Source organism: Corvus hawaiiensis, chromosome 20 (genome assembly GCF_020740725.1).
Source record: "Corvus hawaiiensis isolate bCorHaw1 chromosome 20, bCorHaw1.pri.cur, whole genome shotgun sequence".
Taxonomy (NCBI): Eukaryota; Metazoa; Chordata; class Aves; order Passeriformes; family Corvidae; genus Corvus; species Corvus hawaiiensis.
This window is the reverse complement of record NC_063232.1, coordinates 7252675-7272210: the sequence shown is the minus strand read 5'-3', so window position 1 is coordinate 7272210 and position 19536 is coordinate 7252675. Positions and strand designations below refer to the sequence as shown.

At 52.9% G+C, this 19536-nt stretch overlaps 1 protein-coding gene across 2 annotated transcripts in view; it reads left to right on the top strand.

The window, feature by feature from the left end:
• Window positions 1-19536, top strand: part of ATP2A3 (ATPase sarcoplasmic/endoplasmic reticulum Ca2+ transporting 3) — a 52322-nt gene that overhangs the window by 14437 nt on the left and 18349 nt on the right. For both annotated transcript variants that reach the window (XM_048324493.1, XM_048324492.1), the window contains exons 2-9: window positions 4637-4654; window positions 5089-5171; window positions 6341-6445; window positions 7170-7308; window positions 9965-10045; window positions 10438-10523; window positions 11055-11519; window positions 17349-17437. In XM_048324493.1, coding sequence (XP_048180450.1) covers window positions 4637-4654; window positions 5089-5171; window positions 6341-6445; window positions 7170-7308; window positions 9965-10045; window positions 10438-10523; window positions 11055-11519; window positions 17349-17437 — 1066 coding nt within the window. The remainder of the gene's footprint in view (window positions 1-4636; window positions 4655-5088; window positions 5172-6340; window positions 6446-7169; window positions 7309-9964; window positions 10046-10437; window positions 10524-11054; window positions 11520-17348; window positions 17438-19536) is intronic.

Genomic DNA, 19536 nt, shown 5'->3' with positions numbered 1-19536 from the left:
CCATACACAGCCAGGCACTTGGATCACTGTGTTTTGTCCTCCGGGAGCATCAGGGAGCATTAGCACCATTAGGCTTTGAGTGTTTGTCATCCCAGATGACGCTAAAACACCAGGGATTAGCTCGCAAACGCTGGTTTTCACACTTCTCACCTCGAGGATGAGGAGCAGCCCCATGCTCCATCCTCGGGTGGGATTTATGGGCTGAGTGTGCGTTAAAACACCCCGGCAAAGCCTGTCCTGGTTGTGCAATCCAGCAGTTTTGGGGGGCGGTGGTGTGCGGTGCTGGCTGTCACCGGGGGTGAGGCAGAGCAGATGTCCCTCCAGGATGGGATCCTTCCCGTGCAGCCGGCCCTGGGAAAGGCAGCCAGTTACAATAACAGTTTATCCTGCCTGGTGTCTTGTGGGATGGTGGAGGGATCCCAGAGCAGCCCTGCCCAGGTTCCTGCTTTATGTCACAGGACGGGAGCTGCTCTCCCAGCTGGGGTTGGTTTAGGGTTTTCTTACTCTTTTCACTACTATTTTACTGCTTGTCAGCAAAGTCCAAAGAAATTGGATGCATCCCTTATTTTGCGCATCCATTTCCCCTTCCCTGCATATGGGAAAAGATATTAAAGGCAGGAAAAAACAAAGGAGTTTACAACATAGAAATACAGCTTGAATTAAGTTATTTAGAGAAGAAAGCTGGGCCTGGGTGTGATGCTCATCATTATTCCCCCAGAGGGCATCATGCTCTTCCCACATCGTTTGGGGGCAGAAGTATTACCCATGAGGGAAATCTGATTTTATCCAAGGGAAGCTCCTGAAAAGGTGAAGGAAAATGGAATTTCAGTGTTCACCCTGCAGGATGTTTGCTGTTGTGGATTGCACCCTGGACCTGAATGTGCACCAGGGGTTGCTTTGCCACGTGCTGGCCAGTGAGAGTGTCACCTGGTGCCTCACTTTCCCCCAAAGCAGAGTGGGATGCAATACGTCAGTGCAGGATGGAGAAACACCAGCTGCTGTAGGGATGTGCTCCAGGGATTTTTTGCTCCTGTTTCAGCAGGAGAAACTCAAATGTTTCCTTGAAGCACCCCCAACGCCACCCTGTCCCAGTTTGTGTTTGCTTTGGCCGGGAAGCGGGGCCGGGTCTCCCCGGGGACACGGAGGCTGTGACAGAGCCCCGGGGCAGCCGCCTGTGCCTGTGCTCGTGGGTGGCACCAGTGTTTATTTACCTTTTCATCACCTGATTACCGTGCCCTGCCATGTTGCAGGCGCCAGCCCGTGGGCTGCCAGCCCTGTTTGAGTTGGCAGGAGCTGGAGATTAACCTCCTGCTAAAATAGCCCGACGCCAGCCCCACGTCTGCCCGGGGTGGCCGGGCTCCTTGTATGCCCTTAGAGCATCTTGTATGGATATTTTGCAGCCTGGTATGGGCCAACATCACCACATGACATGATGGTGCAGCGAGGAAAGACGTCGTGATGCAACAAGCTCAGAGCAAGTTGCAAATGCTCAGCGGTTCCAGGAGCTGTAGATGTGTCCCTGCAAGGCAAAGCCCTCTGAGGTGGTGGGACTGGGGTGCCTTAACCCAGAGGGGACGGTGCTCTTTGCTGGTGGGAATGGCCCTGTGACATCCAGGCTCCCATCGCCCCTTGGGATATCTCCACTTTCTTGGCTCTGCTCTCGAAAGCTGCGATGCCAAAGAGCAGGAGCAGAGGAGCCGCAAATGTGTCCACAAGCTGCAGGCCCTGTGATGGGACTGCTCAGCTGGGGAAGCTGGATATTTATGGTGCACGTGGGTGACCCATTTTGGGATTCCCTGAGCCACCATTACCACTTTCCACCCTTGATGTTGTCGCTGCATTTGTGTTCTGGCTGTATCAGGGAGCTCGTGCCCAGAGTGGGATTTCTGTGCTGAGCCACTGTCCAAAGAAAGGGGATATTCGGGTGCCAGCCAGGAACTTCCATTTCAGCCTGTTTGCACTCACCATGTTGTCCCAAAGGAATGGCAGATTTGGGATTTTGCTGGTTCCCTGCCTGTGGCGGGTTTCCCGGTCGGATGGGACATGGCAGCCCTGCTGGTGCCATGGGGCTGACTCAGGTGTTGGTGAGTAGCAAACCCTCTTATTTCTGGTGAGACTTCGGATGTGACAGGAAGAAGCTCCAGCCGCAAACCTTCCCATTTTCCAGTGTGTTTTTATCAGTTCAGACCCAAAAATATGGGCTTATGACTTTCTGCCCTTTGTCTCTGGGTGTTTGGTGCTGAGCTGCCACATGAACAGTGGTGGAAGGAGTCACCGATAGCAGGAAGCTGCTTGGTTATCACCATACTCAAAATTGGGGTTTTGGGAGGTGCCTGCAGCAGCATTGCTGCGTTTGAGGTTTGGTGACAGCGATGGCACAGTGTCACAGTGCCACTGCGGTGTTTCAGCTGCCTGCCCCAGGGCACGTGTTTCCTGAGTTCACAGAAACCCGTTTTCGTGCTTTAATCAAGATCTCATGCAAAGTCCCAGCTCTGTGAACGGCATTGCTGCCAGTCTGCATGCAAACACGGTGTGGGAGAAGCACTGAGAGCACTGTGGTGTTTCGGGTGGCTGCTCAGGGTGGAAAGTCACCCCTGGGCACCCCGGCTGAGCCAAGACCTGTGGGACCCCCAGCTGCCTCCCCCAGGACATCTGCCTGCCCTTAGCCCTCTTACCTTGCACGCTTTCACCCTTAAAAGTGGAGTCTGGACGGAAATAGCAGCAGCAGATCTCTTCTACTTTTAATTTTGGAGGCTCTCTGGGTTGGGGAGAGGAAGCTGGGGGTGGAGAGGAGCTGGCTGTGAGAGGACAAGAGCCACTTTGCCCTGACACACTCTGTAGAGCGATTTGAAATGTCCTCCAAGATTAATTTTTTTTTTTTTTTGGCTATAAAAATAATTATAGGTATTATGTCCTGGTCTGTGTCTCACAGGGGCAGGGGATCAGAGTAGCCTGACCCAGGGGGAATGTGGGTTTAAAACAACTTGTATTGGGTGTGTCTGTGAGCACTGAGGAGCTGGTACAGTTTGAAGCATGAACACATTCAGGCTTCTTGTTTTCACCAGTTGGTTTAGTGAAGGTGGGTTTGGTTTGGGTTTTTTTTCATTCCTCTGAATGAAAATAGGTGATGGAAAACAGATGAGCAGGTTTCACTTCCTGCTCTCGCTTAGGGCTCCACGCTGGGGGTGTTTGGAGACAGCCACGGTGGTGGGGCATCAGTGTCTGCCTCGGGCTGATTCCTCGTGGACTCATCTGGTCCCTTATTCCCTCCCAGAAGCACAAGGAGTTGGAGAAACATCTTGTTTTATCATAGAATTGTTAAGGGTGGAAAAAACCTCTAAATTCATTGAGTCCAACCATTAACCCAGAGTTGCCACCTGTCTCTTGTCACCCCCATGGGGTGCAGAAATACGCTGAGAGATCTGGGGAGAGGAGAAGGCTCTGGGGAGACCTTAGAGTCCCTTCCAGTGCCTAAAAGGGTTGCAAGAGAGCTGGAGAGGGGCTTTGGACAAGGGATGGAGTGACAGGACAAGAGGAATGGCTTCCCACTGCTAGAGGGCAGGGATGGATGGGACATTTGGAAGAAATTCTTCCCTGTGAGGGTGGTGAGGGGCTGGCACAGGTTGCCCCGAGAAGTTGTGGCTGCCCCATCCCTGGAATTTTTCAAGACCAGGCTGGACGGGGCTTGGAGCAACCTGGGACAGGGGACGGTGTCCCTGCCCGTGGCAGGGGGTGGAACAAGATGGTTTTTGAGGTCCTCTTCAATCTAAACTGCTCTGGGATTCTAATGGGTGCAAATGGAGACAAGCACCCATGAGCCACCAGAATCAGGGGGGTCACTCCTGAGCCCTCCCAGGGTGCAGGACCTTACAGTCCTGGACCCAGCTTGCCCACAGCAGGGCCAGCACATCCCTTGCTGCCCAGGAGCAGGAGGATTCCCTTGCAGGGTACCAGGGTTTGTGCACTGTCCAGCAGGACCCGTCGGTGCATGCGAAGGTAGCGGTCACCTCCTGGGGATGTGGGAATCCTGGGGAAGCTGTGATGGGTGTTTGGGAGCTCTTGGGTTTCTCTCAGGTTCTGCAGGTGACTGGGCTTGGGTTTGGCTGGGAGCAGTGTGGATGGAGGCTCTGCTCCCACTGGGGTGGGTTCAGGAGGACAGCTTGGAGCAGCTGAGCGTTGGCTTTGGATTTGTTTCCTAGAGTGTTGCAGGCTGTAAAGTACAACAGATTAACAGGAAACGTGGTCTGAAAGTTACAGTCCCCAGTAGGGCTGTACTGGGTTTCTGGCAGGGCATTTTATGGGATGGTTGGACTTCTGTGTCTTGGATTTGGAGAGGGCAGCTCCTGAGGAGTATTTTTTTAGGCAGGCTGAGTGTAGGAATAAATGCTGCCGGAGCCACTTGCAGCAGGGAAGTGATGTTTCCAGGGCTGCTTACTTGGTGTTAGACTGAGAAGTTTAAGGACAAGCTGCCTTGATGTGGGAATATGTGCAGAAAAATTTGCATTTTGGGGTACTGAGTGAACTGCTGGGCATAAAGGAAGGGATTGCTAGTTTGGGTCCAAATCACTAATTATCTTCTTATTTTTATCATTTTTTGCTGTATTGCACTCCTTGGGCTGCTGATGAAAACCCACAGAACTCCCTGCAGAAGAAGGTAAGTCGTGGGCTGGAGGTGGCAGTACATGCCTTGAGTCTGGGCGGAGTGTGCTGGGGACAAGGAAGAGGGAATCTCTGGGGTCTTTTAATCTTGGTTTTAATCCCAGAGAAAGCTGGGCTGACAGCAGAGCTTCCCTGTGATGGGGAGGCTACCTCTGTGAATAGAAACACAGAGGATTTGATTCCATTAGTTAAAAACAGAGCCAGTAAAAGCAGGGAAGTGCCACAAATGAAAGCATTTCATTTTAGAGAGAACCCCCCATGGCAATGCTGCATGTCCTCACCAGTGCCCATGGCCAAGGGGCACTGGAGCAGCTCTGAAGCAAGCAGGGATGGGATTCTGTGGGTCTTAGGGCCTCAGTGGTCTAAATTACCTGTCCTCTGGGATTTTTTTGAGCACTGACTGTGCTTGGCTTCATGTTTTCCCACCAGGGAAGTCCCTCTGGGAGTTGGTACTGGAGCAGTTTGAAGACCTACTCGTCCGCATCCTTTTGATGGCAGCTTTTCTGTCGTTTGTAAGTACCTGGAGCTTGGGGTGGCACCTTCTGGGGCACATATGGCCTCAGGTGACATCCAAAGAGGAAAGGTGGCCAGGTGCCTGTGGGACGAAGGAGATGCAGCAGCAGAGCAGTGGTTTCTAGGGCATAATGGCAATATCACTGCATCTGCTTAAAGATGGGATTGGAGGATTTTCCAGTAATGCTGATCCATCCAAAAGTGATATCAAACAACTCCCTGGGCTGCTTTCTGTTTACAGGGGGCTGTTCCAGGCTGATGATTTGAGCCTGGTTTGCAGTGCCCCAGTGCTGAACTGTCAGTTCAGCTTTGCCCACAGTCTGCCTTGGGAGCAACTCTGCGTGAGGAGGTTTCCCATCAAGCTGCTGGAGAATGATTGATTTTTTAGAGTGTAGTCAGTGTGTTTGGCAGGGATGGCAAAGCTGAGACTCCTGTCTCTTCCTTTTGGATGTGATTCATGGGGAGATAAGGGGGAAAGCTGGTCCCTTGTGGGGTTTAGTACATTCCCAAAACAACACGCAATGAAGTGAATGCAGGTAAAGCAGGTGTGAAGCCCTGTGCCAGAGGTCCTTGTGCCTCTGTGACAGAGCAGAGGGGTGTTGCTGTGTTGACACAGCACAGGTCGATGAGCAGTTAAATGGAGTGGAAATATCTGTGTGTTTGCTTCATTCGTACTATGGTATGAGGCCTTTGTGGGATGGAGAGGGGGCTCAGGGTGGTAGAAGCCACACGGTCAGTCCCTGCTCTGCAGAGCTGCTCTTACTGCACTGATTACTCGTGGTGCATCACTGGCCTGCTGCCTGGGAGGGGCTGCAGTGCTGCCTGGTCTCCCCACTCATCAGCTCATGGCCATGGTCTCCCCACAGGTGCACTAAACACAAATAGAGAGGCTTTCCTGGTGCAAACACTCATCCAGGCATTGCATGGCTGTTTGCTCCAGCCCCACTTGTTCAATGCATTAGGTTATCCCAGCAGAGGAGTGGAGGCTCCAGCAGTGGGGTATGGCAGTTCCACTCTTGGACCAAGCCATGTGGCTCTGGCCACCTCCAGGTTGTTTTCTCTACAGCAAACACCACCTGTTGTTTGGCTCTTGTTCCCATCATTCTTTTTAAAATGTTGTTGCTCTTGTTTGAACCACACTGTGCTCCTTCTTTTCTCTTGCCACCAGATCCTGGCCTGGTTTGAAGAAGGAGAGGAGACCACGACGGCGTTTGTGGAGCCCATTGTCATTATCATGATCCTGATTGCCAACGCTGTGGTGGGTGTGTGGCAGGTAAGGCACAGCCCCCGCCTGCCCCTGGGGTCTCTGCTCCACGTGGCTGAGATCCTTCATCTTAAGGCCTGGTTGCTTCATGCCCTTGGTAACTCATTTCCCAAAGGTTCAATTTTCACGTTGGCTGTGCTTCCCCATGCCCCTGCACAGATGTTCAGTTGCTGGCTGCCTCTTGGCTCATTCCTTCAGTCCTTCTTTGGCAATTTTTGCAGGTTGGAGCTTATTTTGTAGTTATACAGGCAAAAACTGCTTGTCTCCTGGCCAGGGCCAAATGCATTTTCCAAGGGAAGCTCTTTGCCCTGTCCACCAGACAGCCACAGTGGCTGCTGTCCCTCTCCTCACTCTGTCCCTCCTGGGGGATGAGTAAACACCTCAGCCAGTGATGCTCCTCTTTTGTATCTATTCATTATCAGGCCATTTATTTATCTGCAGCTTCAGGTGGGGTTGCTGGGTGGGGAAAAATACAGTTGATTGGGATATGCTGCTTCCCAAAGATGATCATCCCCAAAGGTCCAGGCAATGTCCAGGATCTGGTGTGGTTTAAACCAGCAGGAATCGTTTTGCAGACGCTGAAGAAGGCGTGCTGCTTGTTCCATCCATGGTGTCAATGGATTCTGAAGCCAGGGCCGGGGTTTGGGTTTTCCCGTCTTTGCAGCGGGTGGGGAAGGAGCCTGCTGGCACCAGCAGCTCCAGCACCAGCAGCTCTGCTCCTGTCTGCTTGCAGGAGAGAAATGCTGAGAGTGCCATTGAGGCCTTGAAGGAGTATGAGCCCGAGATGGGGAAGGTGATTCGCGCCGACCGCAGCGGGGTGCAGCGCATCCGCGCCCGCGACATCGTCCCGGGGGACATCGTGGAGGTGGCAGGTAGGGTGCCATCACCCCAGGGCATGGGGTCGGATGGGGAGGTGGAACTGGCTGGGGGTCCCCCAAAGCTGTGGCTCTTCACCCTGCCAAGGCTTCACGTGAGCATCAGGCAGTAGAGAGCAACAGCAGAAAAGAGAAAAAAGTATCCATTTCTGAGGCAGGTTCTGTGTCTCGGGAGGGTTTCCCCTTTTTCTGGAAGAACTAGAAGAACTTTTAACTTTCACCAAGATTCCCTCTCTCTGGAAGTGGCTCTCCCACGCGCATCCCTGGATGAGGCGTGGGTGAAGGGCCGGTGCTGGGTGCTGCTGCAGGCAGCCTGTGTGGGAAGGCTTCCCTGGGAATTGCGGCTGGTTATCCAGGGAGGGTGAGAGCCAGAGGGGACCAGCTGCAGGGTGCTTTTGCCTCTGGGTGAGTTTTACCCCCCAGCCCTTCTGTTGGGGCTGTGCATTCAGCAGAGCATGCCTGGGGGTCTGCTGCCTGCCCCAGCAGAGCTGAGGAGGATGCATTCCAATTATTCCATTTTGTTTGCTCCTTAAATGATGCCATAAACCCCCAGAGCCACAAAACTAATCCTCTCCTTTCCTCCTTGTGGCCCTGCTGGTGGAAACATGCTGCAATCCCTCCTGTGCCCAGCCAGCTCGTTGTTATTTATGTCTTCCAGTTGGGCTTCAGCTGGAAGATGAACATAAAAATAATGCAGGGAGGATCAAGCCAGCCAGATCCTCAGCTGGGCAAGCTGGCGGCGCTCCCAAACCAGCTCTGACAATGCAGTCCGGTTGCTGACCTGGCCTTTAATTAAATTAATGAATTATTAATAAAATTCTGCCATCTTTCCCCAAATCGAGTACATACTGCCTGCCCATCAGCAGCCCAATATTACTTTTTAATGGCACAATCAGCATTGCGACTGGAATGGAAAGAGCTGAGCTCTCTGGACGGGTTTGCAAATTATTAGCAAATTGTGGGTTTAGAAGCTTATGGAAAGTGGTGAGGGTGCTGTCAGGCACCTGGTAGGAAAGCACACCAGGAGGAAAAGCTTTGAACCTGCGGTGGACATCCAGGTGATGCCCTGAGGACAGTGTGACAACACAGGCAGGAGGGACTAGCTGCTGTTTGCATGTGCAAATGCAATAAATTTGGCAGCAGGGAGCAGGAAACCTGTTGCACTGAGGCAAGGAGGGAGGGTGGTTGGAAGTTGGCAGGCTGCTTAAACCCAGCTGAGTTTTGCCCGTTTGTGACAAGGTCGTGGAGGTGAGTCCTGGTGCAGGCAGCTTTTGCCTTTCCCAAAAAGTGCAGGCAGAGCATCTCTTCTGGAGCTCCAGCAGTTGCTGTGACCCCTGTGCTGCTTGGGCAGTGTCCTCCTGTTTTCCTCTCTTTCCCTTGGCAGACTTTGGTGCTGGGGGAATCAGCACGTGTTCAGTACCTGGCTAATGGCGGGGCCAGGTCTGTCCTGTGCCGTGGGATAATAAGGCACTGTGTACCCTGGAGCAAGTGCCACCCCTGTGGCACCAGGGCTCTTTCTGTCCCTGGTTGCTGCAAGAGTCTTTCTGTGCAGGTTTAGCTCATGTTTGCAAGCCCTCCTGCCTTTCCCGGGGGAAGAGGAGCTCTTTGCTCCCTCTAAGATGCTGCAGCCCCCTTGAACAGACGCAGAGTCTGAGTCTGTGCATGAAGTGGATGTTTTGGGGAGGTCTGTGCTGGCACCCCCCAGCTCAGTGTCCCCCAGACAGGTGTGACAGGGAGCAGGGGAGGTCTGGCTGGATGGCAGATATTGCTGCTGCATCCTGGAGTGCTGGGATCTGCAGCTGGAATAACTGGCTGGGTGGTGGAGCGGCGCCAGCCCCCTCCCACTGTGCTGGGGGGGTTTATGAGCCCTGGGAGGAAGCCCTCGTTACAGTCTGGGATTTGAGAGCATCGTTAGCAGCCAGGCCAGCAGTGTTGTGTAAGGGCTGGGAAGGGCTGGGAGCCAGGGCTCCCTCGGCCTCAATATTTCCGAAGCGTCGGAGCGTGGTTTTGTCCAGCTGATAAGGGAGCAGGAGGAAGAGCCAGGAGGAAGAAACCCAGCAGGAAAAGCAGCTTTAAATGTTTTTTTTTAAAGAAGCCCTAGTGTCTTGGAGGGTGGTGTTGAGTGGCTGGCAGTGGATGGGCAGCTTTCACCTGTGCCCACTGTGCCATACCAGGAGAGCCAGGGATGGTTGTTTGTCTTGGACACAGAAGATTTTCCACTGTCAACAGCCTCCAGTCAGCCCAGAGAAACCTGAAGTAGGGTCAAGATGGGCATTAGGAAGCTTGGACTGCTCCAACGTGGGGATGTTGTGGTTTTTCTTGCAGGAAAGAGGCAAGATGGAGGTGTAGAGGGAGTTTGCAGGGAAGAGGAGAGACAGGGACATGGTGGGGAAGGGGATGAGCACAGCAGGAAGGGCACCACCAGGGTTTGGCTGGGGGCAGACTTGTAAATTATAGACAGACAAAATGAAGCTTTAACAAAGCTTTACATGCAGAAATGAGGTATCCCAGTGCAGGGCTCTTTGCCAGGGGCTGGACCCCTCATTGCTCCAGGCTGGGTGCTGCTGTGCATCTGCACATGGTTGGTGTCAGCTTGGGGTGTTGGGCGCTGCCAGTTCCCCCTGACAGAGCTGCTCTGCTCTTGTCCTTGCAGTTGGTGACAAGGTGCCAGCAGACATCCGGATCATAGAGATCCGCTCCACCACCCTGCGGGTCGACCAGTCCATCCTCACAGGTGCGTGTGGGCCTCACGGAGCAGGGGCAGCTTCCTTCTGCCATCTTCATGGAGGCAAATTTTGGAACTGATGCCAGGATAAGTGCTTTGCTGGGGTGGGAAATGGGTGGGAGAGCAAGATTTAGATGATGCTTGGATCTTCCCAGGTCCTCAAAGTCACAGAATAGGTGAGATGTGTCCGGTGCTTGGGTATCCCTCCTGCAGAACACAAGCCTGAGGCTTTCCTGTGTGACATGTGGGGTTTGACATCTCCATGGTGGATGTTTGGTTTGGATAGTTTAGTGGCAAAGTGCTGCTCTAGAGCACTATGGGGTGTGTGATGCAGGGACAGTAATAAGCTGAGGCTGGAGAGGGAACATGGGTGGTCCATCTCTCCCCTCTTGTCTTGGCAGGGGAGTCTGTGTCGGTGATCAAACATGCTGACCCCATCCCTGATCCCCGGGCTGTCAACCAGGACAAGAAGAACATGCTTTTCTCCGTAAGTCCCTTCCACCTGTCTCCACCTCTCCTGTGGTTTTCCAAAGTGCAGAGGCTGGTGGATGTGGGAGATCTCTGAGCAAAGAAAGGGAGTGCATGCATAAGACCTGAATCCATAAAAAAGAGCTCCAAATCCATAAAAATAAGAACCTGCTTCATTTGGATTTCATTTGGGCTGTGGCACATAAGGCCTTTAAATACCTTGGGCAATCTCAGAGCACTTTTTTTTCCATCATGTTGAATGCATTATGGATGGGGAAGAGGTTTGTGGTTGAGCCTGGAGCTGTTGCAAATTTGGGTTTCCTCCTTTCTCATGCTCTTTTCAGGCAGAAGTCAAGTCCTCAAGGGGCTACAGCTCTCAGGAAGGGCTCTCCTGCTCCTTAGGGTGGGTTTATATAAAAACCCAGGATGTCCCATTTTCCTCTTAACCAAGATCTCATGTTCTCCTTTCACAACAAGCAATCCATTTCCCTGCTCAAACCAAGAGGTTTCATGCCCACATATCCACTCTGCCCCTTTCCTCCCCTCCCAGGGCACCAACATTGCAGCTGGGAAGGCCGTAGGGATCGTTATTGCAACAGGGGTGTACACCGAGATCGGAAAGATCCGAAACCAGATGGTGGAGACCGAGCCCGAGAAAACCCCCTTGCAGCAGAAGCTGGATGAGTTCAGCCAGCAGCTCTCCAAAGTGATCTTCCTGGTGTGCATCGCCGTCTGGGTCATCAACATCAGCCACTTCAGCGACCCCGTGCACGGCGGCTCCTGGTTTCGGGGGGCCATTTACTATTTCAAGATTTCGGTGGCGCTGGCGGTGGCCGCCATTCCCGAGGGCCTCCCGGCCGTCATCACCACCTGCCTGGCCCTGGGCACGCGCCGCATGGCCAAGAAAAACGCCATCGTCCGGAGCCTGCCCTCAGTGGAGACCCTGGGCTGCACTTCCGTCATCTGCTCCGACAAGACCGGCACCCTCACCACCAACCAGATGTCCGTGTGCCGGGTGAGAGCCGGCTGGGCTTGGGGTCTGGAGGTGCAAGGGGGATGCTTAAGAGCACCCCATCCTGTGGTGCTGGGCTCTGTGTGTCCTCACCACAGTTGTGTCATGTTAGGAATGTGGGGGTGTGAGCAGGGAAGAGGGGTTATAGGAAGCCCCGAGGTTCCCCTAGACAGGGTCAATAAGGATCAGGGCTTCTCTTGGCTTGGGGGTAATTAGAAAACTCACTTTTATCAGCACACCATTGTGGAGGTGCTGTGTTGCAGTCTCGTTTCAGGGGTCACTTTCCAGGGGATGTTTCTTCCTGCTGGGATGTGACATTGATATAGAGCTCCTGGAAATGCTGATGCAATCAGCCTCCTCTGCTCTCTTGCTCTTTCCCCCCTGTTTTTAACCAAACCAGTGAGAAATCCTGGACCCGTGAAAAGCATTTCTGATGGAGGGAGCCCTGGGGTGGTTTGGTGAAGAGTTTGAATGTTCCTCATCTACCAGAGAGTTTTGCTCCCACAAGCCTAGCCATGTGGAGAGGTGACTTGTTAGGAAAGCCTGGACCAGCTGAGTACTTCTCAGTTTCCCCATTAATCCATGAGTGTTGGGAAAGCTTTTTACATGGCTTTGGCATGTTGTTTTATAGGAGAACCTTGGAAAATGTGTTGCTGTGGGAAAAAAAGGACCTGGCCAACGTCCCTCCTCTCTGACACACAGATAGGGTGGTGGGAAGCTGGGACAGTGCTGCAAACTGGCCACAGGCTTTGGCCACTGGTTAGCTCAGCACAAACTGCAGATGACTGGAAATGTCTGGTATTTCTGCCCTGTAAATGATACAGAACAAGACAGGGCCTGAACAAAGCAGGACCAAAGTGCCCGTGTCTCGCATGAGGAGGAGGTTCCCACCAGCCCCATTTTCAGAGCCAGTGATGCAGCAAAACAAGGACAGGGTGACCCCAGTGCTTGGGGTCTCCTGAGCTCTGCACGTTGCAGGAGGAGAAGGAGGAGTGACCATGCCTTTCCAAACCACTTCCTACTGGAAGGTCTGTTCCTTGAACTTGGAAAGAAGTGCCACCATCCCCTGCAGTGTGGCACAGTCAGGAGAGCCAGGATGGTGATACTGAGGCAGGGAGAGCGACACAGTGGGGCAGTGGCATACAAGGGTTTTGGCATCAATTGTCATTTGCAGAATGAACTCAGCAACTTCGCAAAAAAAAAAAAAATTCAGTTAAAAAGTCAAAGTATCCTCCAGCCCATCTCCCCACAACCCCATTCCAATATCTGTTTATTCACTTGGCTGGATCCTGGCTCCCAGGGCACGATACTGGGAGCAGGGCTGGCCCCAGGACGCACAGGCAGGGGTGTTAATGTTTAATGGACAGGGATTCCCGTGCTGACGTGGCCAGGACGGGGCCCTGTGAGCGGCAGGAGCGTCAATATTTGTGCTGGGCAGCCGTAGGCGTGTCTGGGACATGCTCCTGTGCCAAACAGCCAGCTCAGCCATGGGAGCAAACAGCCAGACAAGCCTATCAATAACCTGGGAAAATGTATTAATTGAGTGTGATTTCATTAACTTGCCCATTAATTGGGTGAGCACAGCTGCTCGGCTGCAGGGCGTGCTGCTGAGCGGGGCCTGCTCACTGTCTCACTGCTGGCATCGGGTCTGTCAAGCTGTGAAGTGGCTCTTGGAGGTCTTCAGGTCTGGTTTCAAACCCTCAGCCGGGTTTTTAAGGGCTGTGCCGTGTCTCTGGGTCCCACCCAGTGCTGGGGTCTCGTGGCCAGGGTGGTGTCTGGGTCAGCACAGCAGGACACACATCGACGCCAGGTGGTCAGCAGGGGTGGAGCTGTGCCCCCCAAAGCCCCCCAAAATGAGGTGCTTCGTGCTGGGGACCTTGTCCACCCAGGATGGCCGAGACTTCGGTGCTTTTGCTCTTACCTCAAGTCCACCCAAGGTTACAGTAACAAAGCCACAAACCCACTTGGTAAATCAGAGTAAACCTGTGGTTCGTGTTACTGTAAGGTCAGCTGGGGCTCTCTGAGATCACCATCTCCCCCAGCCCAGGGCATGGAGGAACCAGGAACAGCCTTCTCCCAACCATTAAATAACCATGGAGCAACGGGAGCCTGGCAGGAGGAGAAGGGACATAGAAGCATCACTGCTCTCTCTGCTCTCATGTTTAAATCACTCTCCTAAAACTTGCAGCACCCTTTTATGCATCCTACCTTCACTTTCCAGGAAGGTGGCGTTTGAAAGTCAGGACCCAAAGTGGAGATGTGGGCTTGGGGGGGAAAAGATGCTGGCACCCCGTGTCTGGGAGGAGGAGGTGGCTGGTGATATTTGGCTGTCCTTGAGATGGCTGCTGGTGTTTTGGGGAACAGGAGCAGAAAGGGGTTTATTTTCTACAAAGCTTGTAGCAAAGCCTGGACGTGCAAACTCTTGGTCCCAGGAGTTGTGCTGGCAGTGTTTGCTTTGCAGTCTCCAGGACACTGCCTCAGCACTGTTGTCTGTCTAAACCTGTCACTGATTACTGGGAGACCTGGCTGGGGGTCCCCAGGGGCTGTGCCAGTTGCCAGTGGGTGCTTGTTGGCTGGGGCTGCTTCCAGTGCAGGAGGAAAATGATGCTGATCCATGGGTTGATTGATGGAACAGTGACTGATGATTACAGCTCTTACAATTCCAGACAGCAATCCTGCCTTGTCTGCCTCTCGATGAGTAGTTCCTTTAAAGACACTACAGAAAATACGGAGTAGTGGAGATGAATCCTTCACACCTGTCTTCCCCACGAGCCCACAGCTGCTGCCATGTGCTGCTCCAGGGATGGTGCATCCACGAGTGCCCTTTGCTCGCTACAAATACTCACCATCAGTATCCAGCCGTGATACAGCACCAGGGCCAGGCAGGATCAATGGGACATGGGAGGAGGAGTGATGCTGCAACCCTTTGGGAGAAGGCTGCACTCTTCATGAGCATGTAGTAACATTTTCCTTCCAGCCTCTCTGTTGCACTAAAACCCCAAATCACTGGCATGGCTTTAAAAGGGTCAGGGTAGGGGGGAGCCCTGGGGTGCTGCTGGCTGCGTTCCCCTGGCTGGGTGCTGGAGCTGCTGTTCACTGTGCAGTACAAGAGGTTGGGCAGCCCCTCTGTGAGCCTGACTTGTCAACAGCCCCCACCTGAGCTGCATCCCTGCAGCATTCCCACCTCCTTCTATTGCTCCTGATATTTTTTATATTATTTTTGTGATTGAAACTTTACCTCTCCTCTTAACTGCTTAAGAGACAGCTGTTTCCTCTGGACTCTTTCCACTGCCCACAAACCTGCCCATTTCTCAGCCTGGAAATCTGCCAAGACATCGACAGGCTGAGAGAGCTGGGGTTGCTCAGCCTGGAGGAGAGAAGGCTCCGGGAAGACCCCAGAGCCCCTTCCAGTGCCTAAAGGAGCTTCAACAGAACTGGAGAGGGACTTTGGACAAGGTCCTGGAGCAACAGGACAAGGGGGAATGGCCTCACACTGAAGGAGGAGAGATTTAGATTAGATATGAGGAGGAAATTCTTCCCTCTGAGGGTGGTGAGGGGCTGGCACAGTGTGCCCAGAGGAGCCGTGGCTGCCCAATCCCTGGCAGTGTCCAAGATTGGTCAGGGCTTGGAGCAGCCTGGGACAGTGGAAGGTGTTCCTGCGCAGGGCAGGGGGTGGAACGAGATGAGCTTTAAGGTCCCTTCCAACCCAAATCATTCAGTGATTCTCTGATCACACCGAAGCCCTGCAAACCCCTCTGCAGTGCCCTGGCCACCCCCATGCTCGGCCAGTCACGCAAGCTGGGAGCAGCAGGAAATTTGATATAACCTCTGGTTGCTGTGGGTTATGTAGCACCTTTTTTTAAAAGGCATGGAAAAATAAAGGGCTTGGAATGTTTTTTTTTATTTCCCTTTTCCCTTTTTTAATAAGAAGGATGCTATTGTGAAAGTAATAATTGTTTTGTAGCCATGAGCATTTGAAAACAAACAGACCCATATCAGGCAAAACCATCAGTGGCTGGGGTGGGTGCGTTCAGCTTTTTTAATAAATGAGTCTGGTTGGTGTTTCAGGAGTCTATTTTCTGAAGAGGCTGGGAGAATTTGGCTCTCTGGAAGGCCGATGGCATTGGATGTCTCAAAAAGAGATGAAGGGTGCTTAGCCTTTGATGTTGTCTCAGACTGGGTGCCTCACCTCATGTTCTGGGTCTGTCTCTGGGGGTGTTGTCACCAAAGGAGATAGGATGTGTTTGGTTTCTTTATTGAGTTTACACCCACTGCCAGAGGAACCCAGTGACTCCCAGAGGAGCCCTTCTGCAGCCATTTGGCTCATTACTTTCTTCAAAACCTGTCAGGAATGCTGATGGGCCTCCAGGAGGGGCCCTGGGAAAGGAGCTGAGGGCATTAGCCCAATAAACAGGATATCTGCAAATAGCTGGGAAGCTGGGAAGCCATGGCAAGGTTGTTTTGGGCTCAGAATTACTCACATAGGAGGTGTATGATTTGAACCTGCTCCTTTGATTTGCCTAAACCTGTAAAATAGGGAGGTGAGAAAACCCACCGAGGTGTCCTGGTGCTAGACATGCCGTGAGTGTGCTCCCCTGAACGTGCCCTTTATTGCCTGGCTTGGCCCTAAGCTCATACCTTGGGACACCTTCTGTGTGGGGCAGGCTCATACCTGCCAACGTGGCTGCACTGACGAGGTTTCCTTGTATTATTAACAGTAATTAATAACAACAGCAAATTAACCTCTGTTTGTTGCCAGAGGAAACGTGGAAGGCAGAGAAGTGGGTGGTACCCGGAGCTGTTGCATCTCTGGTGCTGAGTGATGCCTCCTGATTTCTCCAGCATCTGTTGCTTCCCTCTCCTGGGAAACAACTCAAATAACCAGAGGAAAATAAATAGAGAAAAAACAATTATTTTGAGACAGGTTGGAGGGGGACAGTTTTCCCTGCACCTGCTTTCTGGAGGCACTCAGCAAGTTCATGGAGCTGAGGAGAGCAGCACTTCCCTGCAGCCAGATTCCATCCTGGCTTCTCCCTGCAGCCAGGAAAAGGCATTTGCCAAACAAATATTATTTATTTATTTATTTATTTACTTATTTATTTATTATGTTGCTTTTTGGCTTCAGTATGGGTCATAAATAACGAGTAAGCAGAAATGAGCATCTCTGAACTGTCTCCTTGGCTGGGGTCAGGCCCTGCTCTTGTTCCTAGGGGATGCTGCCCTCAAAGGTGGGCTATGCTGGGAGGGGACAAGGGGAGTCTGGGAGAGCTTAGGGAGAGGGGAATTTTTATTTTATTTTAGAATTTGAGGGATTCGTCTCATTATAGCAGCAAAAGAGAATCTAGAAGGATTTTGAAAGGCAAAAATCACTAAAAATAGAGTGTGGGGGACTTTAATGGCTCACTGGGGCTTTATTAATGAGCTGAGCTGTGATCCCAGTAAGGCACAAGGCTGGTGCCTGAGCTGGCTGGGAAGGGGTGGCAGAGGCAGCTGTTCGGATCCTGCCCTTCAGAGGCTTTCCAGGGCAGCCAGGGCAGGAGTGGAAGCCTTGACCCAGCTCCTTCTCTGCTCCAAGAAAAACACAGGCACCTTCTTAGGAACAGGCTCGGTGTCTCTCCTCCCCTAGGGAAAGAAAGAGCTGGAGGAGGTGAACATGAATAAGGCAGGGGAGAGCTGGAAGGGTTTGGGGACAGCCAGGAGTGGTGGTTGAGCAGGGAGGGGGCTGAGCCTGGTGCCAGCAGGGCTATCACTGGGACAGTGCCAGATGCTGGGCACGAGGGTTGTACCAAAAATTTGCTGTCTAATGCTCGTTTCCACCTCTCCCCCTGGCAGATGTTCATCATGGAGAAGGTGGAGGGCACCCAGTGCAGCCTGCACGAGTTCAGCATCACCGGCTCCACCTACGCCCCCGAGGGACAGATGTGAGTGAGGGGCCCGCCCCCTTCACAGGGACACAGGGTGGCCCTGGGCTGGCAGCACAGCTGGGGGAAGGTGGGAGGGTCGGGTTCATGGCCACGGCCGGGGGTCCCCATGAGCTGGGGAGAAAGGAGGGTTTTCTGAGGCTGGTTGCAACCCTGTCCATGGGGACACCCGCTGTGCACTGTCTTTTGGCCACGCTGGGCTTGCAAGTGTTGGGTGATTGACTGTACTCTGCTGGTCGTGGGGACCAGGGCAGTTGTGTCACTGTCCCTCACATCCAGCTCCTGCCCCACTTGATTTGGGTGGTGCTCACCCTGGCTCTGCCTTCCCACTGCTCAGCAGAGGGGCTCCCACACGCTTGGCTCTCCCTTCGTTAGCAATCCCAGTAAAACAAGGCCACCTGTGAACCAGAGAAGATGGCAAATGTGGGAATGGTGATGAATGAGGCTTTTTGCAGTAGTCGATGACTCTTCAAATTTCTGGAGCCTGCACAGTTTGGGTGTTGACTGGCAGCTGTTGCCCTTGCCCCGAGCAGAATGCGGGGCTGGCAGCTTGTCCAGGAGCCACCAGCAGTGATCAAGAGGACTTGCAAATGGCTGAAACCCCACCAGGAAAGTGCTCCCCGAGCTCTGTGTCCACGGCAGGGATGGCTCCCATGCTGGTGTGCCCAGGGCACGATCCTGCTGATGGCAGGGTGTGTCTCAGGGCAGACACGGGCTTTGCAGAGCTGCAGCTGAGGGCAGGGAGTGGAAGCTGGGGGATTTTCCCTGAAGTGTTATCACACACATGGGGTTTTCTGCTGTTGTATTTATTTATTCCTGTTCCTTTGGAAGGAGATGGTGGCCCCCAGTGTGGCAAAGTCTGGGAAGAAGGCAGATGAGAAGCTCAGCTGGTGGTGGGAGCACTCTCTGCTCTGCTTTGCTTTGTTCTGTGATCCCAGACACGTTCGTCACCATGGTCCCTTCTGCTTATCCGTGGAGCAGCTGTAATTCATCCTGGCCTCAGACTTAATTTCATGAATATTTATAGAGCCAATTTGATCCTTGGCTGGGAATCTCCATTAAAAACTGAGCCAGGTCATAAGCTGGTGTGAATCAGTGCTTTTCAATTAAAATTGAGGAGGACTGGGGGGCTGAAGTTGTGTCTGCTCAGAGTCCCCTTTCCTCTGGGCACTGCATTCAGGGCCACTGCGTTGGTCTGCAACAATTTGTGTTGCTCTTGAGTTTTGCTTTAGCCCTGTGCCTGTATTGTGTCTTGAGGGGGATGTGTGGGCTCACTGAGGTGTCACGGAGAGAACTCGCCTTTCCCCCAGGGCTGGTGGGACTGAAATGCTTGTTTGCTTTAGCCTGGCCTTGACAGGGGGATATTTCATGCTGGATCTTGGGTTTGCTCACACAGCACCCAGCCAGCAGTGCCTTTGCTGGTGTTTTTCCCAGCACATGGGTCTCACCTGGCTGCATGCAGGGACCGCTGACGATGGGGCCGTATCCTCCCATCCCTTCCCAGCAATATCCCGGGGATCACATGCTGCAAAGCCATGCCTGGTATTTCCACCTTCCCAAACACTGAAACCCATCCAGAGTGTCCACAGCTCCCTCCTCCACCCTCTGTCCCTTCCCATGAGCCCAGGGCTGGGCAGCATCTCTGGGCAGGAGCAGTGGATCTCCCTTCCCACTCACAGCCCAGTGCGGCTTCATCTCCCTCAGCAAACAGATTTTTCAGATTTTCTTGGCTGCTCCCTGTTTTCCGCTCCCGAGCTGTAACAAGGGCTCCAAAATGTTCTTTCCATTGGGAACCAACAGTGGAATAAGCTGATCCTAGTAAATGCCTGACAAATTATTTTTCCAGCAAGCAGATGACCGGCTGGGTTTATACAGCTCTAACCTGCAGTTACCTCTGCTGGAACCAGGATAATTTTTTATTTCCCTTCAAAACCACTGCTGCCATTCCTACCACCAGGCGAGGAGAAGCATTTGGCTTGCCTGGAGTGTTCGGGGCTGCTCCTTTCCAGGACATTTGTGCTCCTTTCTGTAGCAAAGAGCTGCTATTTAGGAAGCAAAGATCACAGTTCACTGCTTGCTTGGAGCCGTCACAGCAGTAC